A 27,606-nucleotide genomic window follows, 5' to 3' on the forward strand; every position below is an offset into this window, starting at 1 on the left:
AAATAAAAGAAAACATTTCGGGAGAAAGCTAAAAACCTCTAACTGTTGCTAACGCCGAGCAAAACCATGGTTGAATCCTGAATGACTCAATTTTGTATAAATAGGGGACTACATAGGCGGCAAAATGTTTTTTTTTTTTTTTTTTTTTTCCTGCCACGGAAGTGCACTTGTATACCGAGGAGGAAGCCATTTGCATTACAGCCATGAATGAGGATTCAGAATGGCGCCTCGGCTCGTTTTTCCCTTTCTGGCGCTCTCGTTTTCTGTTAGAGTTTGGTAAAGAAAAAAAATATATATATATTATTTACCAGCTTAAGGTCGGTCCGTATGGTGAAATACCGTGACTTCGGCCTTGAATGCTGACCTCGGCCCAGTACTTTCAAGACCTCGGTCACGGTATTTCACGGTACGGACCTCCCAGCTGGTAAATAACACACATATATATTTTCTGTGCAATAGACTTGCGTTGTAGGCTATCCTAATCGCATGCAATAGAATAGGCTGTGGTTACTAAACCACCTTCCCCTTCTCTCTCTCTCAAAAACAAACACGTATGCACTGATGCATGGGTTAATATTAGGCTTCATTTTTTTTTCTTCTATTTTTCAGCTAGTTTTTTTTTTTTTTAATTTGATTTGCCATAGCAAGATCTATATATGTACAAACCACTACAGCTTGCGCCAGTTACAGTGGCCCTATTGTACCGAATCTGCATGTCTTTGAACTGTGGGGGAAACCGGAGCACCCGGAGGAAACCCACGCAAACTCCGCACAGAAAGGCCTCCATCATCTGCGAGATTCAAACCCAGAACCTTCTTGCTGTCAGGCGACAGTGATGACCACTACACCACCACGCTGCCCATTAGTTAGGCTAATGCTGATATTTCCAGCTTAATCAGAGAAAAGTTAAAAATGGGTGATGTTAAGGTTGTGTGTTGAAATGGGTTAAATCCTGGAACTGTGAACAACCTTTTTCTAAACAGTGCATCCGAGCACTAGGCTCAGAGCGATTCTGTTAAAGTTCACCCTGAAGATATGAAGGATGCATCATTTGTGTGCGAGTGTATTTATGTCTTTTAATGAAGGATTACTTATTTTGCTGCTATTCAATAGGGATCAACCGATTATGTTTTTTTTTCAGGGCCGATACCGATTATTATGGAATTGGGATGCCGATAACCGATATGTGCAACCGATAAATGTAAACGTTATAATTCACATGAAATTAAACATAGCACACACTGACACAGACCTTCATATCCATGAAATGTATGTTTAATTGTAAAATTGAACATGAAATTTTGTGCAGGGAGATGCCAGCAGCATTTGTACAATAAAGTCAAACATTAGTTAGAATAAAATGAGGAGAAAATAAAATAAATATTCACCAATAAAAAAATAAATCACTCCCAACTATATTACAGCTCACCATTTTCAGTGGAAAATAAATGAAAATACACTCTGGATTCTTTTACACTAAGAACTAAGTAAGACTTACCAACTTCAAGTAGTTTTTATATAACAAATCAAGTGTAGGGAGCTGCCTGCAGCATTTTTTAAAAAGTAAACTCAAACATAAACATAAAGTCAGCTATCACTCCCTATTATGTAACAACTTGACAAGTAATCATCTACATTCTAATGCTTTTAATGCCCAAGCCTAATATTCCCAATTTAGGAGGATTATATTGTAGTGAAGGAAGCATTACATGTAGTTTCAGCGAGACTAGTTGGTTGTAGGCTAATTCAAGTGCTTCCTTCCGTAAGCTAAGTTTGGCTGGCTACACAGATGCAAATGGACAATTTTAACGAGTAGTAGATGAAGAATGTAAACATATAATGATGTTGTGCTTTTGCAACTTGTGTGTTTGTGACTTATTGTGGCAAAAGCAGCGTGTCCTTACCTTGAAGTGGGATCTGCTTCTGCCCGAGTGCCCATACGGCCGCCTTGAAACAGTTCACAGCGTTTAGCTACACGTGTCGATTGGCTACATCTCTTGTGCCAAACAAATCAGATGTTGTGGTGGGCGGGACCGTGTTCTTGAACTCAGAGAGGCGAGTGCAGGAAAGGACGTGCAGTGACAGTCGCGTTAGGAACAAAATGGCTGCAAAAAGGCATGTTATCGGCATATCGGTGGAAATTATGGCCGATACCGATAACCCTAAAAATGCAGAATATCGGCCCGATATATCGGCCAGGCCGATTATCAGTCGACCCCTACTGTTCAACAATAAAGCACACCATTTGGAGCAATTCATCTGTTTAATAGCCTCGATCCAGATGCTATTAGTCTAAGATACAATAGGCTATGCCTTGCATTATGCTTGTTAAGAAAATGTTATCTTTGATCTGGAGGTCATCGCTATAGACCCCTTTCACTGACGTCACCCGAAACCGGGAGTAAACAGACCCTGCGCCATTTTGGAAGACCAACAAACTCGTGATTAGGGGGAAATAACGGCAGCGGTATGTGAACCCACGAGAATAAAGTGGAGTGGCAAACGACTTAAACAAACAAATCTGAGCTGTTTTATTTATGATTTATTGGCCCAACAGTAGACTTGAAAGAAACCTGTGAGAGACTTGGCAAAAAAACTGTGGATATAATGGATAAGTCTGTGCATGATCTGCGGACACTGAGGTAAGCAAACGCAAGAAATTCAAATTTAAAACATGCTAAAGTGGCCCCAAGTTGATAACTGTATGAGGAGCAAGCCTCCCGGACTTCTACAATTTAATAATAATAATAATTTAGGATGGTTTGGGGCTTGCTCGCTGCTGCCAGGTTAGTTGTTGAGTAGCCTGACTGTTTTTTTTCTTGCGTGTGGTATCATTGTTGACGCAAGGTTGTTTTTTTAAACATGCCAATGCGGACACGATTTCCCCTGATGAGTTATGACTTCAGACGCGATGCGTGTGTGGAGGTGTGGAGTCTGTGTGATATGTGCGTAAGATAGGCTTCTCATGTGTTTGGAGATCCGCGCTCCGAGACAAGCGCAAGGCTTCTCATGTGTTTGGAGAGCCGTGCTCTGAGACAAGCGCAAGCACGCACACACACACACACACACACACACACACACACACACACACACACACACCCCCAAGGGAAAAAAAGGGACCCCCCGAAAATATCGGCATAGTTCGAACACTGAGTGTAGGCACTGGGTGTAAACAACAAATAGTTTACAATGTCTGGGTAGCAAACAGATGGCAGAATTGGTGTCCGGTCCTCCTTATGTTTCCATTCTCCCTTGCCGCGAGTCTTATCATATGGGTCAAACCCATCAATCACAGCCAGTTTCTCCACATACCGTGTCCTTTCTGCAGCTGGTAATGTACTCACATAACCAGAATTATCATCCATCGTGTCACTTTACTCTCGCTCGTACTTTGTTTTATGTTGTGAGTGCATGTACTTGGTCTTCCAATATGGCGCCTAACAAAATCTCGCGGCGCGGTGACGTCATGTGAAAGGGGTCTATACAGGCTAAAGTTGTCAGTTTGCACGTCAGGTCCAAGTGGTTGATTTAATGCATGTTTTTGTGCATCGGCTCTCGTAACAGGTCGGAGATTAATAAACCCTGACCCGTGCATCACTATAAGCCACTTTTTGGACCAAGTCTTCCTGTCCACCATGTCTGCTTCTTGTTGCAGTTTTCCACCAGTATCGGCGTAGTTTGACATGACGCAATGCAGAACTGTCAGGAAATCATGCTGGCATCGATAAAAGGAATCAGTAACTTCGGAAGCATGTGATTCCAACGAATCGGACACTTTGGAACCAGTTCTTGATTCCCATCCTTATTTATAACTAACCTCCTCTTGTTGGCTTGATATTCATTTGTTTTTAGGAAAAAAAAAAAGGTTTGGTTAGGTTTTTTTTTTAAATTTTTTATCAGACATCTAGTTTTAGGTTTGTTTACCTGACATGTTTCGACGTACGTGACTGTCGTCTTCCTCAGAGTGTCACCGGATGTTGTTGGTGACGCATCTTATCAGCTGATGTTTCCGAAAGCGTGACCTTCCTGTCTGGTTTGACAGGTCGGTCACGTCTTCTGCTGTCCGTTCGTCCCCTGCAAGATGGCACTCCAGGTATGGGAGAGCATGTATGCTCCCTCATCGTGGTTGATGGTCCTCGGGCTTCGCTTTCGGATCTCCCTGGCCTCCCTGATCCAGCGCTGATGTTTATTATCTTCTGTGCGGCTGACTCTGGCATTCCCCCAGTCCATAATGTGATTTTCTCTTTTGCAGTGGTCTGTTATGGCTGACTTGTAATTTTCCTGTTGTGCCTTTTCTTTTATTGTTCGGGTTTGTGTTGTAGCTGTCTCCTTTTCACACTCTTTATGTTCATTTTTCCTTGTGGTGAAGCTCCTCCCTGTCTCCCTGATGTAGGTTTTATTGCATAATTGGCATGGAATCTCATATATGGTGTTGCATTTGTTTTCCGGATGTATTCTGTCTTTGGGATGAACCAGGATCTGACGGAGTGTTGTGTGTGGTTTGACAGGTGTGTTGATGTTGTGTTTCCTCATTACTCTTTGGATGCGTTCCGTTATTCCTCTGATGTATGACAGTATTACTACTCCCCTGTGTTCTTGTTTGTTGCTTTGTTTTTTCTCTTTCTTCTGTGTTTTGTTGTTGTTGACCTGTTCTGCCCCTTTGGATATTGCCCACTGTGGATATTGACATGCCTTCAGTGCGTGTTGTATAGGGCTGCACAATATATCGAAAAAGTATCGATATCGCGATATCATAGTTTGCGATACACATACCGCAAAAATTACTTAAATTTCGATAAAAGGCGCATTTTTCGGTGCCGTCCAATCACATTTGAATGTCAACAAGCGCCGCGGGATAACTCTGCCCCCTATTGCAAAACAAGTAGAAGCCTCGTGGTGATGGCGGAAGGCGGTAGCAAGTGTGGTGAGACAAACTTGTGTGAGGAGGAACTAGTTTCCAAAAAAAAAAAATGCACGTCTGCTATTTGGAAGTACTTTGGATTCAGGAGGGGTGACGTACTGCAAACTCAGGTACTTTGCAAGACGTGTACCTGTAAAACAGTGGTGGGACGGCTCACTGGGACAAACACTGCTGTACAGCAGCATAAAAACATAAAACCACGCTCTCTCTCTCTCACACACACACACTACCTCTCACCCTCACACACACACTACCGCTCTCTCACCCGCATGTGTTATTAACAGATTGTGTTTGAGTTTATGGTGAATCTGTGTCGCTCACCTTCATCTCCCGGGAGCCGCTGAAATTGCCATTTTGAATGCTTTATGTTAATGTAATGTAGTTTTCAGTTTTTTGTTTACTTCAACTTAAGACATTTTCTGCTGCGCTCACAAAAATTAAGAGATTTAAAGATGATTGATGGACACCATTGCAGGTGTAGCCATGTTTTTCCAATAAAAAATAATGTTGGAATGGAAGCGATGCATTGGGTGTTTTTTTAAATGCTAGATACAGGGCAGAACGGCGAGTAGAGGTAAGAAAAACAGTATATATTTAATTATCGTGATACATATCAATATCGAGATATTCAGTCATGTTATCGAATATCGCATATTTTTCTGATATCGTGCAGCCCTAGTGTTGTATGTGTTGTTCCTCCTGTTCTTTGTCCTGTGGATCTGTGATTATTGTTCCGCGTTCATGTAATGTTCTGACTACTGATAATTTGTGCATTATGGGGTGTTTGGAAGTCCAGTTTAAATATTGGTCGGTGTGTGGGTTTTCTGTGTACTTTTATTTTGATGTCCCCATTCTCTGTGTGTTGTATTTTTAGGTGCAAAAATGCTATTGACTGCTCCGTTTCCTCTTCATGTGTGAATTTTATGTTGCCGGTATTGTCTATGGTGTTGAGATGGTCGGTGAGTTGTTGAGTGTATCCCGTCACTAAAACTAGATGTCTGATGAAAAAGAAAAAAACTAATCATATCTAATATAAGACATTATGAACGTAATCGAGAGGAAAAAAAAGGTTGTCTTTTTAGAACAATTTTCAGTTAATCATTGTTAAGTAGGGCGGCATGGTGGTGTAGTGGTTAGCGCTGTCGCCTCACAGCAAGAAGGTCCTGGGTTCGAGCCCCGTGGCCGGCGAGGGCCTTTCTGTGTGGAGTTTGCATGTTCTCCCCGTGTCCGCGTGGGTTTCCTCCGGGTGCTCCGGTTTCCCCCACAGTCCAAAGACATGCAGGTTAGGTTAACTGGTGACTCTAAATTGAGCGTAGGTGTGAATGTGAGTGTGAATGGTTGTCTGTGTCTATGTGTCAGCCCTGTGATGACCTGGCGACTTGTCCAGGGTGTACCCCGCCTTTCGCCCGTAGTCAGCTGGGATAGGCTCCAGCTCGCCTGCGACCCTGTAGAACAGGATAAAGCGGCTAGAGATAATGAGATGAGACATTAAGTACTCAAAAGAACACAAAAAAACCTTGAGGAATGCCAGACCTACTTTTTAAAAGTCACTGTATAGTCACCGTTAGTGTTTAACATCAAGCAGTAATATTAAAATAAAATAAATATAATGTGGTGACTGCAGATTAAAAAAATTTCTCTTCTGTTCTTCCATACTTAGCTGAACCGCTGCCATTTCCATCGGGAGGTGGCAAGTCCTTTATCATGGGCTCCGATGACGTTTTGGAAAGTGTGTTGGGCCTCGGGGACCTTGCTGACCTGACAGTGTCCAATGATGATGCTGACTATGGCTATGACGTGAGTGGCCCAGCATGCCTTGAATTTTTTTTTTTTTAAATGATGCCCCTCCTGACTCCATCGCATAGTCTCTCTTGCCGAAGATCCAAGAATGTCAAGGTATTCAGTCCTGATCCTGGGGTTCCCTTGTACAATTTGGTGATTTCACTGCTTAAATGTCAGTCTGATTGACCAGATATTTATCTAATGTGAATGTCTAGACAGTACAAAAAAATCTGGTTTAAACTTGCTGCTCAGCCACCTGTAATTTTTATTTGAAATGTACTCAGCAAAAATAAAAACTTGACACTCATTATTTTTCAAATAGTGTTTAGAAACTTTTCTTGAAAGAGTTCTTGTTGTGATTATGGTTAAATGCATTGTCAAGGGCATTACGTCACACATTCATTCTACTGGTCGGGCCTACGTAGCACGTGCGAGAGCACTGCACGCTAAAATCACGTTTCCACGTGACCTATTGATACACGTGCAATTGATCTCACGGTAGCAGAGTAGAGTGTCATCTCAGAAAAACAAACAAGGTTTTATGGTTAATTATTCGTTAATTTGCAATGCCACGACTGTCAAACATTCAGCGTGAACGTGCCATTGGCATGCTGAATACGGGAACATCCGTCACTGACGTTGCGAGGGTTATGGGATGCAGTCGACAGACCATCCATAATCTCCAGACACGTCTCCATCAAACTGGCACCGCAGCCGACCGTAAGGAACCCTCCACAGAACTTGCAGGAGCTTGGTGCCATGTTGGTACAAATATGGCGGCGCGTTCCCCAAGCTGTGTTCAGACGCATCATCCAATCCATGAGGAGACGTTGTATCGCAGTTGTGAACTCCCATGGAGGACACACCCGATATTGACATGATTTCATTAAGTTGTGACTCACAGTTTTTGATCATGGACATTGTCGTCACATTTCCGGTGGAACCGATTCCATGACAAACATGATCTGTATGCTGTAGCATCTTTAATGACAAGATAATTGAATACAATCGTTATTTCAAACCTATTTTCCAAAATGTTCAAATTATTGACTTTGAAACGAGTGTAAAGTTTTTCTTTTTGTTGAGTATATTTTAGAGAACTTTTGCAGATGGTGTCTCTTTTTCAAAATATTGAGAATTAAATAAGGAATAAAACGTGATCAGGGTGTGCTGTTATAGGAAAATAATCCATGACAGGGTGATGTGATGCAGGTCAGTGCAATGTTGATTGTTTTCCTACAACATGTCCCAAACTGTTTTATTCCTCTTTAATCATAGCAAGACGGTAGTGACGTTTAATTTATTAATGAATGACGACATGCTTTTTAGCTTTTTGTAGTTCTGTTTAATGTAGTGTAACATCTGTAAGTTAGGTCGGTCCTGTTAACCTGTGTTATAGCACTAGAAACGGTCAGACCCTTCTCTCTCTCTCTTTCTTCCCCCCTTCTCTTGAAGTTAATAAGACAGAGCTTGCTGAGAAACTGAAAAGTGTAGTCTTGTTCTGTCCTGACGACTTTCTCATGGTGGAAAACTTACTGACCGTTACGCAACACTGACACCTGAGGTTTCTTCCATAAACATGTTAGACACCTCTGTACAGGATGTTTTTTTTTTCTTTGTTAAATAACAACTCATTAATAGCATCTTGATTATTAGTAAGTAGTATTGGTGAGCAACAGTATGTAAGAATTTTATTTCATTCTGATAAGGATATGCCATTTTATAGAGGTTTTTCACCTGACGTCACAGGGTCATGTGACGCCCCGGTGTCCGCCATTTTGAAGGTCAAGCTAGCTAATGTCAACAACATAGCTAGTATGTTACTGTAGCAATGTTTACGTTCAGTCATTTGGATGACTGTTAAAACCTTTCAGTCTCAAGTTTTTCCTTTACTGTATTTACTAGTTTACTGAGCTAGCGCGCTCGGGCAGGCCGGGAACTAGCGCGCTCAGGCAGGCCGGGAACTAGCGCGCGCCGGAGCGCGCTAGCTCCCAGCTTGCCCGAGCGCGCTAGCTCAGTAAACTAGTAAATCCAGTAAAGGAGAAACTTGAAACTGAAAGGTTTTAACAGTCATCCAAATGACTGAACGTAAACATTGCTACAGTAACATACTAGCTACTATGTTGTTGACATTAGCTAGTGCTAACAGCTAGCTGCTAGTACACTGCTACAACTACACCGACCCTAATAATACAGTTCTTGGTCATTGCCTGGTAACAGCAAATTTATAACGGGCCATGTCTCAACAGACTAAGAAGTTATTTCAATGACATTTAATAACATTTTGTTTATCCTGAGGACCGAAAGTAAATGAAAATGTGAACAAACCTTAGCTGTAATAAGATGGCGACCACCGGCTCCAGGGACGACCCGCTGATGTAGGCATGTTACCCAGCCTGACACTAAATATTTGTAGGCATCCAAACTCTTATACGCTTTCAGATCAATACCTGTGTATGGCGATGGGTTTTTAACGACATAGGTATACAGATCATGTGGGATACAGGTATACAGATCTAGCGGGAGTCGCCATTGTTGTGACCGCCAAAATGGCGCCATCTATTTGTCGACATGGCAACGGTCACGTGGGTCAAAAACCTCTCGTTTGAATCAAACCCTAGTAGTTTCCTGTTGGGTTCCTATAAAATGAGCCGAAGGACAGAGCTGTGATGCAGAAATGCAAATCTTTCTAGAGATTTGGTGTGATGAACAAAGCAAGAAACTAAATGATTGATGTGACTGACAAAATGTTTAACTACTTATTTCTGTAATTATCGAGTAAAATATTGAGTTTGGCTCTGTGTTCTGGGGATTTTTATTATACAGGGTGTTTTTTTTTTTTTTTTTTTAAATGTTATATTTCACAGTCTAATAACTTTGCCAATTCTTGTTGAATTGACCTCAGATTTTAACAGCATGTGTGGAAACGGGTCAAAATTTTATGTTTGTTTTTTGTTTTTATCTTTTTAGGTATAGAAATGCCATTCAGTGGAAAAGAAAAGGCGTTTTGTGTGTTAGAGTACGCTCAAACACAGTCGAACAAGACTGCAGCGTGCATTTATGAGAGAATTCTCTAAATGCACCGACTGCAATGCAGATCTGGACACGCCACAAAAAGTTCAAAGAGGAAGGCTGTGTGTGTCTCAGGCGGCGCGCATATTGAAAATTTGTGAATCGATCATGGACTCCACATACCTTTTGAATTTCTTATTCACATTTTGAGGAATAAATCTTATACTGCTCAACATTCAGCCTGTTCAGTTTCATTTGCCTAGACTGTGTAGTTTCTGAGATATTTACTTCTCAAATAATATCAAATTTGTTGGGGGCGTCGTGGCTCAGGTGGATAAGGCGCCATACCATAAATCCAGGGTTCGATTCTGACCTGAGGTCATTTCCTGATCCCTCCCCGTCTCTCTCCCGCTCATTTCCTGTCTCTACACTGTCCTATCCAATAAAGATGGAAAAAGCCCCAAAAAAATCTAAAAAAAAAAAAAAATTTTTGAAACACCCTGTATATTCTGTGTACACTTGGCAAGGTGTTTTTTACTTTTTCCATCGCCTCATTTTTGACCAATGAATGAAGGCATTTTGCATTTTTAGTCCTCCCCCACCACCACCACCACCATTTTATTTTATTTTTGTTTCGTTTAATTACATGCAGTGAGAAAACAAAATGAATAGCCAACGTACCAGAAGTATTAATTTCACTCTAATTCAGACTCCACAGCCAGACTAGTAGGCGTGAAAGCACCCTATGGTCACTACGGTACAGACTTTTGGAGCATTGTCTGTTCTTTTTAATCTATAGCCCTGCAGTAATGGGTTTGTCCTCAAACCAAAGTGGGTAATGTGGGGTTTTATTGTAAGTCAGAGCATGCCCTTGGCCAGACGTATTCAGGTTTTTGGGGGGGTTTTTCTCCGCAGTTTATACAGTATTTCTAGGTGAATTATCGTCTGACTGACTTGTTAATATTGGAGGCGCAGACAAGAAGCAGCATCAGTAAATAATGTTAAGCCTTATTAATTATTTCAAGCACATGTGGGATAGCAGGATTTTCCCTCTCTCATTTTGGTCATGTAGCTTAGCTACAATTGGGTGCGACCTGGGGTGACCTCCAACAGTAGTACGTACCATTCTCCTATTTTTATAAGGGATATAATGTTAATTTGCATAACGCACATGAACAAATGTTAAGTTGGAAAAGTGCTATTTGGGTTTTTTTTTTTGTACAATAAATAAGAATGAAACAACAAAAATGTTAGTTTTTCAAGCAAATAAAAAGGATTTTCAAAATATTGTGCCTTTTGCTGAATAATAATAAAACCTAAAGAACAAAACACCATCAAACTTGGAAAATCTGAGAAAACCAAATTAGTATTATTTTATTGCATTTTTACGTACAGTACATGTGAACGAGAGATGTAAATGCTGTTCTTGAAAGTGTATATATAAAATCTTTAATGTTTAAATACAGTCAACTCAAGAATTAGTGGCACCCTTTGTAAAGATGGGTGTAAGGGTTAAGGAGGGAGGGAAAAAAAAAAAAGTCTTTATGCTTACCAAAATGTAATTGAAGGATATTGTTTATATTTTACTTGGGGTGTATATATCTGAGGTGACGGAGGCCAAATGCCTGTACAGCACCTTAGAAAAGATAACGCAAATGAAATGAGACCAAGGTATATTGATTTTCATTGGGGGGGGGGGAATGCAGTGGTATAAAAGTAGGTACTTGCTTGAAAATGGACACATTCATCCAAATCCAGAAAAATGGTTTGCTGACCACAGAATTGCTACCCACATGGTTTTGTTAGAAAAATTTTGATAAGTGTTTTTCATTTTCAGATGATTACTGATCGAGACTCACTGAGCAATTCCTGCCTCACACAACCACCACCTTGTCCTACCCATCCTCCCCTCATCCTCATCCTTTCTGCCCCTTGCCCACTTTTTAGCGTTTTCAAAATCATGCAGTGTGTAGAGTTCGGCTCGGAGTTGGGGATGAAGTTACACTTCAAATGTATCTCATTCTCTGCGTGTGATTTAAAGGAACAGTCCACTGTACTTCCATAATGAAATATGCTCTTATCTGAATTGAGACGAGCTGCTCCGTACCTCTCCGAGCTTTGCGCGACCTCCCAGTCAGTCAGACGCAGTCAGACGCGCTGTCACTCCTGTTAGCAATGTAGCTAGGCTCAGTATGGCCAATGGTATTTTTTGAGGCTGTAGTTAGATGCGACCAAACTCTTCCGCGTTTTTCCTGTTTACATAGGTTTATATGACCAGTGACATGAAACAAAGTTCAGTTACACAAATTGAAACGTGGCGATTTTCTATGCTATGGAAAGTCCGCACTATAATGACAGGCGTACTAACACCTTCTGCGCGCTTCGGCAGCGCATTGATATCTGAGCTCCGTACCGTATTATAGTGCGGACTTTCCATAGCATAGAAAATCGCCACGTTTCAATTTGTGTAACTGAACTTGTTTCATGTCACTGGTCATATAAACCTATGTAAACAGGAAAAACGCGGAAGAGTTTGGTCACATCTAACTACAGCCCCAAAAAATACCATTGGCCATGCTGAGCCTAGCTACATCGCTAACAGGAGTGACAGCGCGTCTGACTGCGTCTGACTGACTGGGAGGTCGCGCAAAGCTCGGACAGGTACGGAGCAGCTCGTCTCAATTCAGATAAGAGCATATTTCATTATGGAAGTACGGTGGACTGTTCCTTTAAGGCTGTTAACCTACATCAATTTTATTATTATTATTATTTATTTATTTTTTAAAAATTCCTTAACCTTTTTAACGCATCTTTGTAAGTGTGCTGATAATTATGGAGCTGACTGTATGTTCAGCTTCTCCCTTACTGGTCATGTTAAGACTTCACTACACTCTACTAATACAAAGCATACGGTGCAGATCTTGCTGAAGTTATCCAACTAGAAATATAAATTGCTGGACCTTGAAAAGCAAGAAGGCATGTGCCATTTCCACATGGCGATAATTTGCATTAACTTGACCTGCGATTTCGCAGTTGTTGAAATGCACCTTCCCTTTACTCTTCTGTTCTCAGCTTCCAGCCAATAAGGATGCATTCAGGAAGACGTGGAATCCAAAGTACACCCTCCGCAGTCACTTTGATGGAGTGCGTGCTCTGGCCTTCCATCCTGTAGAACCTGTGTTGGTCACGGTCTCCGAAGACCACACCCTCAAACTGTGGAACCTCCAGAAGACCGTTCCTGCTAAAAAGTAAGTACCTTTATAACTAGGTTGTGGGGTGGAGTAGATGAAGACGTATGAAATGATTTTTAATCTACCAGTTGTGAGTTTAACATCGGGAACTGTTACAGTTCAAACCTGTGCAGTCTGCTCAACACATCTTTCACTCGTTTTCTTTACAGAACTGCCTCTTTTGATGTGGAGCCCATATACACATTCAGAGCACATGTGTAAGTGTTCTTGTTCATCTTTTTTTATTAAGAGCATTTACCATGTTAAAGGTTCCTTTGAGCCAAAAACAATGACCAACAAGTCTCATTCTCACTGACGTCATTAGTAGTGGAGGTGTGACTGTAAAAAGTGGCCAGTTGTTTGACACCCCCCCCCCCCTTTTTTTTTTTGCTGCTTTCAATAGTGGGCCTGTGCTGTCGTTGGCTGTTACTGCGAATGGGGAGCAGTGCTTCAGCGGTGGTATCGACTCAACAATACAGTGGTGGAACATCCCCAACTCTAACATAGACCCTTATGACACATACGGTGAGGACATTTTATTTGCTGCTTTTTCTGCGCAGCTATGTCTCTCTTCAGCCATTTTTTACTAAACTATCTTGTATGGTTGGTTATTTATGTTTAATCATACGGCCGTTTAAGTTGCAGTGTGCAATTACTTTATCTCTAAAAGTATGTGGACAGACACCTGACCATCTCACACACACGCGCATGTGGGCGTTCTCCAACCTGGTGCCACAAAGTTAGATGCACAGAATTATCTAGAATGTCTGCATGCTTTGTATGTAGCGTCACAATTTCCAGTACAAGTTCGAGTTCTTCACTAGAACTAAGGGACCAAACCTGTTCCAGTATGACAGTTCTGCAATCCACAAATACCCCTTTTCCACCAAATCAGTTCCAGGGCTGGTTCGGGGCTGGTGCTGGTTCACAACTCGTTCAACTTGCGAGCCAGCTGAGAACCAGTTTGCTTTTCCATAGCTCGCGGTGCTAAGAGAAGCCACGTCAGTTACGTCGTTGTATACGTCAGTTACGTTGCTGTATACGTCAGTTACGTCGCTACGTTTGCATAAACCTTGGCGCGAATATCGAAGCAAAAACAACACAGAAGAAGCAGCAGCAGCAACAACAACAATAATAATAATGGCTGACTTCGCGTTTGTACAGCTGCTGCTTCTCGTCGCTTAAAAATGGCGATCTTTCGCGGTCTTGTTATTGTTGTTGGTCTTAACAACTCCGCCCCCCCGCTGACGTAAGCGGTTCTTTCCTCTGGCCCAGCAGAGAGTTGGTGCTAGCCTGGAACCGGTTTTTCTGGCCCCAGAGCCAGTTCTTTGTCAGGGGAAACAGAAAACCCGGTTCCAAACTAAGCACTGGCCCCGAACCAGCCCTGGAACTGCTTTGGTGGAAAAGGGGCAAAAGAGATCCAACGTTCCAAAATATAGCACAAAGTTTTCTGAGAACAGCTGAGGATGATGTAGCAGCAGAGGACGAACTCTAGATTGAGATGTTCAGCAAGCGTGTATGATTGCGATGGTTAGGTGTCCCCGTGCTTTTGGCCATATTTAACAATTATTTGCCGAAGGCTAAGGGAATATCGGTGAATAATAACGGAGATGAAGTCGAGGTTATTATTCACCGATATTCACTGAGACTGAGGCGTGTAATTGTTTTAGTGTAAATACACAGGTGATTATTTTAAAAAAAATTATTTCAAACTTCAAAAGCAGCGTGCAAATGTAACGCACACAGACTTGTCACTTATTTATGCCGTGTCATATAAAATACTTTGTTTTGAAATCGATAAAATAAATCACAATTCCACCTTCTTTTTCGTAGTTTTAGACCAAACTTCACAGCATCTTTACTGCTTTTAAGAACAGCATTTTCTTTTATAATTTGTAATTCTTCCTCACTTACGGCGACAGTGATTGGCCGCCGTTTTGCCGAGTCGCTCGAAGTGATTATTGAAAAAGAATCTGAATTTCTCAACCAATCAGCGCATGTGATTTTCTATAATCGCCTGTCTATTATTGCTTGTGTCGCATCGTAATACGTGGTGTACATGAAACGGATCTGCACAGGTTAGCATAGCTGCCAACTACTACGAATAAATCGTATTTATTACGATTTGTCGTTTTGATTACGAAAATACGAATTTACTACAATAAAATACGATTTTGCCAATTTTCATGGGTCATTTTCAAAGTCTATCACCGCTTCGTTCCAAGCGGCAGATACTACGCCAAATTTAATGGGCTATTGCTTGTTCTCTCAGCCAATCAATGATGCTATTAGATCATCCATGGTACGCTATCGTCTGGCCTTTGTTCACGAAGTTTCTGAACAAAGCATGGCGTTTCAAGCTTTTGTTATGAAGATGTAGCATAGTACTAATCTCTAAAGAAAGCATAGCTAAGGGGAAGGGCCAGCGCTTTAAGGACTCATACCGAGAGGAGTTTCCCTTCATTTCTAAGTCAAGTAAGGGCGATCACTACGCGTTTTGTGCTCCATGTCGGCAAGACATTTCTATCAGTCATGGCGGGCGTTCTGATATCGTAACACATGTGAAAACCTCCCTTGACAAGGAAAGCACGGACAATATTTCAAAGACTGCAAAACTAACGAAATGGGTGGCCACTTCGAGTTCAAGTTTATGTGGTGCAATAACATCAACTGTTGACTGAGTAAGCTCTAGTCTATTTCTCTAATGTGTACTTTGTCAAAAGTTATATGTGCCAATTGCATTGTTTGAAGTTTTTGCCTGATTCACTGACTATTTTCATACATTGTTGAAAAGAACTTTGCAAATTAATGTAAGATGATAGTTTAGTTTGTAGAATAAATTTTGTCAAACTATTTTGTTTTAGTGTGATTTTTCAGGGTAGTTTTGCTAGAAAGCTTTGGCGGCGGGGGGGCAAAGCCCCCCCAACCCCCCACCAAGACTCAGTACCCAACCTTGTATTACTATTTACAATTTCGGAATGTTGGCAGCTATGGGTTAGGATTCTCTGAAGCATCTTGTGTTCCTCAGATCCCAGTGTTTTGGCTGGCTCTTTACTGGGTCACGCTGATGCAGTTTGGGGACTGGCTTACAGCGGCATTAAGAATCGGCTGCTGTCATGTTCAGCCGACGGAACCATCAAGTTGTGGAACCCTCAGGAGAAGTTGCCTTGCCTCTACACCTTTAACTCGGAGAGAGGTGAGTGTGGCCATATACTCATCCCTCAGAGCAATATTTTTTTAGGCATCTCTCCAGTTAAGATCTCTGTATGAAGTCACAGGGAGTCTATATCCATGGTTGTGTTCTAATTAGGTGATTGTTGGGCCTGTGAGCACACCATAGACATGCACATGTATGTTAACTGAGCAATTGGTGACATTCCAAATTGTTGATTTTATTCTTGGGTAAAGCTGATGTTGCCAGGCTGATGTCACATTTCCTTTGAAACACTGATCTTGTTTGTACCTGGACAGTAAAAGGAAAAAAAAACATTAGCCACATTTGCGTGCACAAAAAAACTTGTACATAGAGCTCTAATAGATTTTGTAATTTGTATGTTTTTGCGTGTCTTTGTGCCTTCCAGAGCATGGCATTCCCACGTCTGTGGATTTCAACGGTTGTGATCCAGCATACATGGTGGCCTCCTACAACACAGGCCGAGTTCTCATCTATGATTTGGAGACCTCGCAGTCAGTCATAGAGTGCTCAGCACAGAAGGAGAGCAGTAAGACCATCCCAGTTCATTTCCATCCGAGTGTGTGCGCACGTGTATATGAATGAAAGAGAGGGTATTACATGGTTGCACAAAGATATGACGTCTATCTTCAAGTAGTGAACATATCCATGAGTGAATGAAGTGAACAAGCAAAGATATTTTTCAATACAAGAAGATAAACTTCTTCATATCTTCTTGCCACTGTGTAATGTTCTTTACATTATATGGACACATCCACACGCACAAAAAAAGCAGGTTAATCAATGGAATTTTAATTTTGAACTGGTTCACCATTTTGACAATGCATGTCCAGTTAGCGGGAAAACACTGGGTGTACCGGCATCGGAGTGCAATATCAGAAATTATTCTATCCGCATTCACTGGATATGAGCAATCTTGCGCTCTGATTGGCGACTCTAACTATTAAGCGATCAGCTCATATACCATGAGTAGAGAAAAACAAAATGGCGGCGCGTGTTGCTGAACCAGCCGAGGACAAAATAAAAACTACTTAAAAACAAAACCCCAAAAAAAGGCAACAAAATATGGAATGAAAGTATTTTATGGTAAGAATGCATCCCCCCCCACAGAATTATAATCATCGCATTTCTCACAAATTGCTACGGTCATTTCGCTGATTTGTTTACATTCTAAGCAGAAACGCTTTTGTTGGACGTTTTGTATCAAGTTTATTTATCTAATTTGCAAAAAGTAAAAATGCTCTTTCTCAAAATCCAGTGAATGTGGATAGAATAAAAGTTATTCCACTCACTTTGTACATGGCTTATAGCCAACTTGCTGCTACGTGCCTCGTCAGCTATCAGCTCCTGTACGACTCTATTTTGTGGAATAACTGTTAAATATGTTACTCAGAGCCACAAAGTATTTCATATGAAAAATGTGAGTTTTTCAGCATGAGCGGATAAACTTCATATCTTCAAGCCAGCCTGTGATTTTCTTCTTATTATATAGACACGTTGACAAACAAACCAAGCAAGTTAATCAGAACAATTCATCAATTTCCTCATGAGGGAGAATATTGGAAAATGTTATTCAATGTCCTGGATGCAGTTCGGATGAAAAATACGAATCGTGTATTTCCCAGTAAACCGTGTATGTATGTATGTGTATATGTATGTATCAGTGTTTGTTTTTGGCAGCCATATTTGATTTAGTTTTAGTCTTTTGGACGAAATGCTTATTAGTTTTAGTCACATTTTAGTCAATTCTATCCTTGATAGTTTTGGTCTAGTTTTAGTTGACGAAAACTAAAAGGGTTTTAGTCCAGTTTTAGTCATTCATTTTAGTCGCAAAAAGAATTACTTTAAAACATTAAATTAGGCCAGTACAGAGATAGGAAATTGTAATCGAGGTTGACAGGTTGTGCATAACATACTCTCTACATAAACGCTGTCTAGTGTGCATGCTCTCTACATAAACGCTGTCTAGTGTGTATGCTCCATTGTTCACAGACTCGTGTTTCTGCCTCCGTTTAACATGTCGCAATGCACTGATAAAGCACAAACATGTCATGATGAACACACAACTAGAAGATGACCACGCTGCCCGTTAATGTAAATATGATGGCTAAACATGCTGCTAACTAGGGGTGTCACGATTCGGTTCGGTTCATCGAAAATCGAATCGGTAGCAGTACGATTCGATTTCGATTCGTCATACTTCAATTTCGATTCGATTCATGAATTACCTTACATCCCAAGTCTCCCAGAACTTCCAGGAGTCTCCTGCATATTGATAGAAGCGAGCAAGAGCGTGCGCGCAACATTAAGGTCTGCATCACGCATCTTAGAATGTGCGCGCGCGAGGGAGACTGTGTGCAGTGTTGCCAGATATTGCTGACGTTTTCCATCCCAAAATATGTTCAAAACCCGCCAAAATGCACTTATTAAAACCACCCAATGTGGCAACACTGCCTGTGTGCCTGTTCATGTAGCGCATGCCAGACAAAGAGCATCCTGACTGGGTTACTCAGCAAAATAAGCCAATCAGCTTTCAGTGTGGGCGGGCTTTTATCCCTTTTCTCGAGGACCGACCGGCATAGCAGAGAGAGAGTGCGCGCCCCAAAAAACGAAAGTACAAAACCCACTTCAGCTCAGATTACACAAAAGAATCTCCCTGTCTAATAAGGGTAGAAAATAATGACAGTTTCGCGCGATGTACTGTTTGTAGCAGTGATTTCAGCATTGCCCATGGTGGCTTAAATGATTGTAAAGGACATGTTGAGGTGAGGAGTGTCAGTTCATGTGCATTATATTTAGGTCTACAACAGGCTGTCATGAAAAGACCAAACTTATTGAAGATTTCCGTAAAGTAACAATGTATGAATATACATCATATATATCAAATACACGTCATATATAAGTGTGTATCTTTTTTATAAATGAGGTTAGCTTGTCTAATGTAGCATGTTGGGGAGAATCATAGTATCATATCTATATTTCTGATAAAATTTTAGGTATGATACCGTGTATAACTCTCCTACTGATTGCTCATTTCATTATTTTGAGTTACTGTTGACTGAAAATTTTACCTTTGTGTAACAGTTTTCAAATTAAAGTGAAACTAGTCAAAGTACATCATTTCTTACTTGTTTATCAACTTAAAGTGAATCGAATCGAAAAGAATCGAATCGAGTACTAATAATCGATAATCGTATCGAATCAAAGAGTGAGTGAATCGTGACACCCCTACTGCTAACGTTAGTGTAGCCAGGTGTGCTGCTGCTCATTTAGACATATTAAGGCACAGCAACAGGTCTGAAAAGCTACATTTCCCCCCGTATGTTTCACAGTAACTCAAATATGGGTCAATATATGACAAAGCATTCAGTTGCTGTCCCACCAATAATCCCTGCAGGACAAGTTTTACTCATGACATGTTAATTGAATTTAAGTTAGCTTAACCAAGCCAACTTTAGCATGAAGCTAGCAGTCCCATTCATTTTCGCCAGGTCACGGTGTTTTGGAAATCTTCATAGGAAATTCATCACAGCCCGATTGTTGAGTGACATTAACCAAAGCTAGCAAACGTATGCATGATCTGTTCACAGGACTTCTTGTAACGTTAACTTACCGTCGCAGAAATAGCAGCATGGTGAGCCTTTAGATGCCTCTTGAGGTTGGTTGTATTCTTGCCACGTAGTTTATAGCCACAGCGTGTACCTCTGTCTCCCACTACAAGGCATTCCGTTTTATTTTCTGCTGGATTATGTGTAAAGTATGTCCATAAATCATCACGTCTTTTCCGCCCACCGAGCCCTTGTTCTGGTGTTGCCGCTGCCATGGTCCATGAACTGTGTGTGGCTGCCCCGGTGTGCACTGTGCCCGGACATGCCTGGTGGTGGGCGTGACCAAACAAGGACAGGATGCAGGTGCATTGCTGATATTTTCAGCATTTGGCAGACAGATTGCATGCACCATTGGAAGAAACGCCATACATTTTGATAGTCCTATAGCCAACCCACTAACATTTTCGTCTTGTCATCAAAAACAACAGATACGTCTCGTCATATTTTTGTGATCAGAGAGTTGTTTAGCTCGTCACTGTCTCGTTTTAGTCATGAAAAAAAGGTGCGTTAACGAAATCATTTCGTCATCGTTAACAAAAACAACACTGATATATATGTATGTATGTATGAACGAATGAAAGAAAAATCATGCATAGAGCAGTTGTTTGGTCTTCACCATCTTCTATCAACAACCTTGGGTGACCAAATAAATCAACAGGTTTCAATATGTAGGTTGTTTTTTGTCCCCCCCCCCCCCCCCCCCCAAAAAAAAAAAGTAAAGCAAAATTCCTACAACCTTCATTCTTCCACAATTATTAAGAGCATATTTAGAAGCCAGATGTTACTAATGAAATCCACAAGAGTAGTTAATCATCAAGAAGTGTCACTACCTCTATAGAGATCTTGCAGTCACGTGACCGGAAAGTACACAGCCGCCATCTTGTCGGTAAAAAACACTGCTGAATACTGCTGCACTCGCGTACAGAATGGATCAATTTCAACTGACGGACTACACGGCTCATTTTTCTAATGAACAGATAACTAGATATATGTCTAAAATAAACGATCTACAGATTAGTGACCCTTATGGCTTACCGGACGGAGTTTTCACGACCGTGTCAGTGGATATTGAACTGCCAGCGGAATACCCGGACGTGTATAATTACCTCATAAACTTTCCCTCGCTGTTCAGTGGTGAAGCACTGCGTGCTTATAAATCTCTGGACAGTTATCTTTACAGAAATTCAGGATTTGGCAGTGACTCAGATGTGGTATCTTGTAAACAAGAAAATAACAATCCTCATTGGATGGGTAAGTCACTTAAGTATTGAGTATAGCACTGACCAGCCAATTATAGAATAGAATAAGGTAATTCCAGCTGTAATTCCAAATCGTCCGTGTTGTTTACCATGGATCTGGCGTTGGAGAGGTAGAGGCTTAGCAGTGGAGATTTGAGTGGCTGTTTTCTGAGCTTAGTCAACAGGCCGGCTCTGCAGCCTCGCTTTTGCTTCCGCTCCCGACGCCGCCTCCTTCGCTTTGCTTCCGATAACAATCCACGGAGACCCCGCTGGTCTCGCTATCTCGTCCGGAATGTTGTGCATGCGATGGAAATCGCTACAAACCGTCATTTTCTGCTGGAAACCAATGTCCAGTAAGTCCATACGGTTGTAGTGGATATTGAAGTCCGGTACAGACGAACAACACGCAAAAATACACACAAAAAACATAAAAAACGTGCACAGGTAGGGAGAGCTTGTAGCCGCAGCCGTTGTAGTAGAATTGTATATAGTAGGGTTTTCCAGAAGAAAAGGTAGAAGCAGAAGTAGAAGGCGGAAATATGGCGTTTGACCGACAAGATGGCGTCTGTCACAATCTGGATCGGCTGTGACGTCACATGCAAGTGCTCCATAAAAGCGTTCTGGAGCACTCGGGTGTGTGTCTACATCATGCCAGGTTGAAAGGACATCATCTGTGACCTCAGAGAAACAATTGTTGCTGCTCATCAATCTAGGAGCAGTTATAAGGCCATCTCCAAACAATTTGAAATTCACCATTCTACAGGGAGAAGGATTGTTTACAAATGACAAACATTCAAACGATTTCCAGTCTTCCCAGGAGTGGGCATTCCACCAAATTCAGTCCAAGGTCAGACCGTTTATTGCTCAGAGATATGATGAAGCTCACAGGTATTTCTTTGTGACCTACAGGCGTCTGTAAGCACAGTAAATGTTTGTGTATATAATGGCATAATCAGAAAAAGACAGAACAAGTCTGGCTTTCGTTGAAGGGTGACTAGGAAAAAGCCCCTTCTCTCCAAAAAGAATATGGAAGCACAACTTCGGTTTGCAAAATTGCATCGGAGCAGGCCACAAAAGTTCTGAAATATCCTTTGGACTGATGAGACCAAGGTGGAGGTGTTTGGTCATCTTGCACAGCGCCATGTTTGGTGAAATACAAACACTTTCACTCCAGCTGTGAAGCATGGTGTTGGAGGGGTGATGATTTGGGCTTGTTTTGCAGCCTCAGGACCCGGGAAACTTGCAGCCATTGAGAACGATGAAACTCCACTTTATAGCAGAATATTCTTGAGACAAACATGTGGCTGTCGATCTAGCAGCTTAAGGCCAAGTTTACATTAGACCGTATCTGTCTCGTTTTCTTCGCAGATGCACTGTCCGTTCACATTGAAACGCCGGGAAACGGGAATCCGCCAGAGCCCACGTATTCAATCCAGATCGTGTCTGGTCCGGTGCTGTGTAAACATTGAGAATACGCGGATACGCTGTGCTGAGCTCTAGCTGACGTCGTCATTGGACAACGTCACTGTGACATCCACCTTCCTGATTCGCTGGCGTTGGTCATGTGACGCGACTGCTGAAAAACGGCGCGGACTTCCGCCTTGTATCACCTTTCATTAAAGAGTATAAAAGTATGAAAATACTGCAAATACTGATGCAAATACTGCCCATTGTGTAGTTATGATTGTCTTTAGGCTTGCCATCCTTCCACTTGCAAGTGGTGAGTGACTTGCGCATGCCCGATATGCACTGGGATCACACACACAGCGGCTCAGTCCCGAATCACTGCTCGTGCGCTTCACTCGCGCGCTCTGTGAGCTGCGCAGGGCCGGAGTGCGCACCCTCCAGAGGGCACTCGCTGTTCAGGGCGGAGTGATTTGGAGCGCAGGATGCCTGCGGAGCCGAGCCGCTGAGGAGAAATTTACACATTTACACATTTCAACTTATGTGCCGTCTAATTAGTCATGTGATTAGCGTATCCGTGTATTGGCGTTGCTGTGTGCACGCTAATCGTTTTTAAAAACGTTAATCTGATGATCCGCTGATACGGTCTAATGTAAACCCCACCTAAGCTGGACCAAGATTGGGTCATGCAGCAGGACAGTGATCCCAAGATCACCAGCCCATCGACATGTGAATGGCTAAAGGGGGGGGGAGAATCAGGGTGTTAAAAAGGCCACGTCAAAATCCAGATCCCAACCTCACCGAGGTGCTGTGGTGGGGTCTTAAGAAAGCAGTGCATAAACAAATGCACTCGCAATCAAAGAACCAGTTTTGATCAAAGAATCATTTTTGGGACCAAAATGATGAAACTGATGAACAGAAAATATTAAATATTTTAAAGATAGAATGTGTTTTTTTTTTTTTTTTTTCCCCACCTGCTTTTGGAATGTTAGTTCACTTTTTGGAAAAGAAAATTGCCACATTGAAGTCTGTTGAGATTTTTATTTTGGTTATTTGTTTTTGTTTGTTATATTGTGTGTTTGCTTATTTGAAGTTTTGTTTGTTTTATAAAAGCTGGTGAAGACCACACAATTATGTTGGCCCTGATAAGTAAAAACATGGGTTTGAAGGAGGTTGTACTTCCTCCTCCCCCATGACTGAATATAGATAAATATAGACACATTTTATATATTATTAGCTCTAATAGATATATTATTATTATTTTAACGGTCTACTACAATTTATAGGATTTAGAATTAAATAATGAATATGAGCTCAAAATGCAGACTTTTAAGCTTTTATATACAAATCAGGTGACCAGTGAAGGAATCCCAGCACTTGGTGTAATTTCTTACAAAAAAAAAAATTCAGAGATCAGAAGTAATTGGACGAAATAACATGCTGGTAACTTAACATTTTTAATACGTTTGATTGCAAGTCATCTGAAGTTGGTGAGTGCATGAAGTCTGGAACCCACAGACATCGGCAATCGTGGCCCCCCGCTCTGTCTGTCTGTCCGTCCGGTCTTTACTGCAGCTGTCTGCAGGTCCTGCTTGTTCTTGGGGTGTTTGTTCAGCAAGTGAAATGCATGTTCACTCAGTTTCCGGTCACCCGATTAGCTTGTTCACTGGAGTTCTTTACTTTATCATGACACTTCTTTTAAAACATTCTTGGGTTGCTTTCAAAGTATGCTTTGGATCGTTGTCCGCCTGCGCTACGAAGTGTCATCCAGTGGCTTTTGAAGCATCTGTCTGAATCTGAGCAGATAATGTAGCCGATGCACTTCAGAATTCATCCTGCTGTTTCCGTCATCAATAAACACAAGGGAACCGGTTCTATTGGCAGCCATGTATACCACATTTCAGATGGAGTGGTATGATTTTGGATCAAAAGCAGTTTCTTCCCGTTTCTTCACTGTTCTATTCCCATCTTATTGGTGCAAGTCCATCTATTTGTCCATCTGTCCATAGGGGGATGATCCAGAACTGTACAGGCTTTATTAAAGATTGGATATATATTTATTTAGAGAAACTCTCATCTGGTCTTTCTTTGACAGAAATACACATTACCTCCTGGATGTTTTTTTTTTTTTTTCTTTTTCTTCTGGCCAACTGTTGTTGAAGGTGTTCTCTCTCTCTCTCTCTCTCTCTCTCTCTCTCTCTCTCTCTCTCCACTGTGGAAAGAATTCTTCTGTGATTCTAATCAGTGATTTCTTTCTTTTTCAGCATGTGCCAAATACATTGGTGCTTGAAAGTTTGTGAACCCTTTAGAATTTTCTATATTTCTGCGTAAATATGACCGAAAACATCATCAGATTTTCACACAAGTCCTAAAAGTAGATAAAGAGAACCCAGTTAAACAAATGAGACAAAAATATTATACTTGGTCATTTATTTATTGAGGAAAATGATCCAATATTACATATCTGGGAGTGGCAAGAGTATGTGAACCTTGGCTTTCAGTATCTGGTGTGACCCCCTTGTGCAGCAATAACTGCAACTAAACGTTTCCGGTAACTGTTGATCGGTCCTGCACACCGGCTTGGAGGAATTTTAGCCCATTCCTCCGTACAGAACAGCTTCAACTCTGGGATGTTGGTGGGTTTCCTTACATGAACTGCTCGCTTCAGGTCCTTCCACAACATTTCGATTGGATTAAGGTCAGGACTTTGACTTGGCCATTCCAAAACATTTAACTTTATTCTTCTTTAACCATTCTTCCATAGAACGACTTGTGTGCTTAGGGTCGTTGTCTTGCTGCATGACCCACCTTCTCTTGAGATTCAGTTCATGGACAGATGTCCTGACATTTTCCTTTAGAATTCACTGGTATAATTCAGAATTCATTGTTCCGTCAATGATGGCAAGCTGTCCTGGCCCAGATGCAGCAAAACAGGCCCAAACCATGATGCTACCACCCACCATGTTTCACAGATGGGATAAGGTTCTTATGCTGGAATGCAGTGTTTTCCTTTCTCCAAACATAACGCTTCTCATTTAAACCAAAAAGTTCTATTTTGGTCTCATCCGTCCACAAAACATTTTTCCAATAGCCTTCTGGCTTGTCCACATGATCTTTAGCAAACTGCAGACGAGCAGCAATGTTCTTTTTGGAGAGCAGTGGCTTTCTCCTTGCAACTCTGCCATGCACACCATTGTTGTTCAGTGTTCTCCTGATGATGGACTCATGCACATTAACATTAGCCAATGTGAGAGAGGCCTTCAGTTGCTTAGAAATTACCCTGGGATCCTTTGTGACCTCGCTGACTATTACACGCCTTGCTCTTGGAGTGATCTTTGTTGGTCGACCACTCCTGGGGAGGGTAACAATGGTCTTGAATTTCCTCCATTTGTACACAATCTGTCTGACTGTGGATTGGTGGAGTCCAAACTCTTTAGAGATGGTTTTGTAACCTTTTCCAGCCTGATGAGCATCAACAGCGCTTTTTCTGAGGTCCTCAGAAATCTCCTTTGTTTGTGCCATGATACACTTCCACAAACATGTGTTGTGAAGATCAGACTTTGATAGATCCCTGTTCTTTAAATAAAACAGGGTGCCCACTCACACCTGATTGTCATCCCATTGATTGAAAACACCTGACTCTAATTTCACCTTCAAATTAACTGCTAATCCTAGAGCAGCGGTTCCCAAACTTTTTTGGCCGTGCACCCCCTTCTATACTCCAACCAGGTTGACGCACCCCCAGTTCCCCAGTTTCAAAAAACACACGCTTTCTTATAAAGGCAGCATCTTTTAATCGTGCTAAAATGATAACAAACATCGTTTGCCACACCTGCAGGAAACCACAAAAGTGAAAAAAAAAAAACCACCAAAGCTTTCTTTCAAAGGCAGCATGTCGTGCTCGAATGAGAACATCGAATCACATTAACATATTATGCGCTCTCGTATTTGAATTAGATAGAATTTGATTGAAATGTAACAGTTTTAAAACTTTGCAACACGGTAAATGCGCAAATTCATTACAAAGGGAGATCACATCGAGGCATGTAGTCTACCAGCCAGATATGGGGAAAATATATGATTTTCATCCGTGTTTAAAACACTAGCAACACAACCCTGTCATTACAAGGTTATGAAAATGAATTGAGAATGAATTTAATTTGCAAAAAAGTTAACATATAATAACAGTAAAAATAGCAATGATAGTTATGAACATATGCATTTTAAAGAGATACAACAATTAAGGAGCATATCAGGAACCGATAAAGAAGAAGATCCATCTGATTGTGAAGTGCAGCGCTGGCGGCTCAGTCTGCAGCGAGAGAGAGAGAGACAAACAGACTGTGGGTGGGTCAGTAGGCTATATAGGTCCTATTTTCAGTAGCAGTATATATTTTTAGCAAGATCAATGCCATTTGGCCAAATACATACCAATATTAATGGGACGGATGGGCCTGCATCTTGGCACAGAGCTCTCCGATGTTTGGGGTAATTGAAGACAGTCTCAGCCTCAAATCTTTCTCAACATCTCCCAGTCTTTGCCGATGTTTAGTTTTAATTGCTGCCGAAGCGGAGAACCCAGCTTCGCACAGACAAGTTGTTGTGAAGGGCATCAAAACTCGTGGTGGCGCATTTAGTTTTGCCGATTTCAACCAGTTGAGCATCGCGAATGAATGAATGAAGCCACAAACTATTGCAGAACCGTTACGGCGTAGAAGAGTTAAAAATCGCGATTACATTTTTTTTTATCTTGCGCACCCCCTAGTGGCAGCTCGCGCACCCCCGGGGGTGCGCGCACCACACTTTGGGAAACCCTGTCCTAGAGGGTCACATACTCTTGCCACTCGCAGATATGTAATATTGGATCATTTTCCTCAATAAATAAATGAGCAAGTATAATATTTTTGTCTCATTTGTTTAACTGGGTTCTCTTTACCTACTTTTAGGACTTGTGTGAAAATCTGATGATGTTTTAGGTCATATTTATGCAGAAATATAGAAAATTCCTAAAGGGTTCACAAACTTTCAAGCACCACTGTAGTTCATTTGGCCACACATAATTCATTCTCTCTCTCACTGGATGGGTCTGTTTTGATTTTTTTTCAGCCTAATGATGGCTTACTCATGATGAGTTGAAAGCGACAGAATGCAAATGCCCCACTTGAAATCAACTCTAGACCTTTTATTTGTTTACTTGTAAGTGAAATGATGAGGGCGT

The 27,606-nt window shown here is 41.5% G+C and overlaps 1 protein-coding gene and 1 long non-coding RNA gene across 3 annotated transcripts in view; both read left to right on the forward strand.

The window, feature by feature from the left end:
• The window catches only part of strn3 (striatin, calmodulin binding protein 3), a 93,488-nt gene that overhangs the window by 59,536 nt on the left and 6,346 nt on the right, over positions 1-27,606 (forward strand). For both annotated transcript variants that reach the window (XM_060933918.1, XM_060933917.1), the window contains exons 8-13: positions 6,582-6,718; positions 12,788-12,963; positions 13,116-13,163; positions 13,349-13,470; positions 15,974-16,141; positions 16,527-16,667. In XM_060933918.1, coding sequence (XP_060789901.1) covers positions 6,582-6,718; positions 12,788-12,963; positions 13,116-13,163; positions 13,349-13,470; positions 15,974-16,141; positions 16,527-16,667 — 792 coding nt within the window. The remainder of the gene's footprint in view (positions 1-6,581; positions 6,719-12,787; positions 12,964-13,115; positions 13,164-13,348; positions 13,471-15,973; positions 16,142-16,526; positions 16,668-27,606) is intronic.
• LOC132894287 (uncharacterized) lies at positions 6,725-9,950 on the forward strand. The gene is made up of 2 exons (XR_009655634.1): positions 6,725-6,817; positions 9,674-9,950. It is a non-coding gene; the product is annotated as an uncharacterized LOC132894287 (long non-coding RNA).

The sequence above is a fragment of the Neoarius graeffei genome, chromosome 11 (genome assembly GCF_027579695.1).
Source record: "Neoarius graeffei isolate fNeoGra1 chromosome 11, fNeoGra1.pri, whole genome shotgun sequence".
NCBI lineage: Eukaryota > Metazoa > Chordata > Actinopteri > Siluriformes > Ariidae > Neoarius > Neoarius graeffei.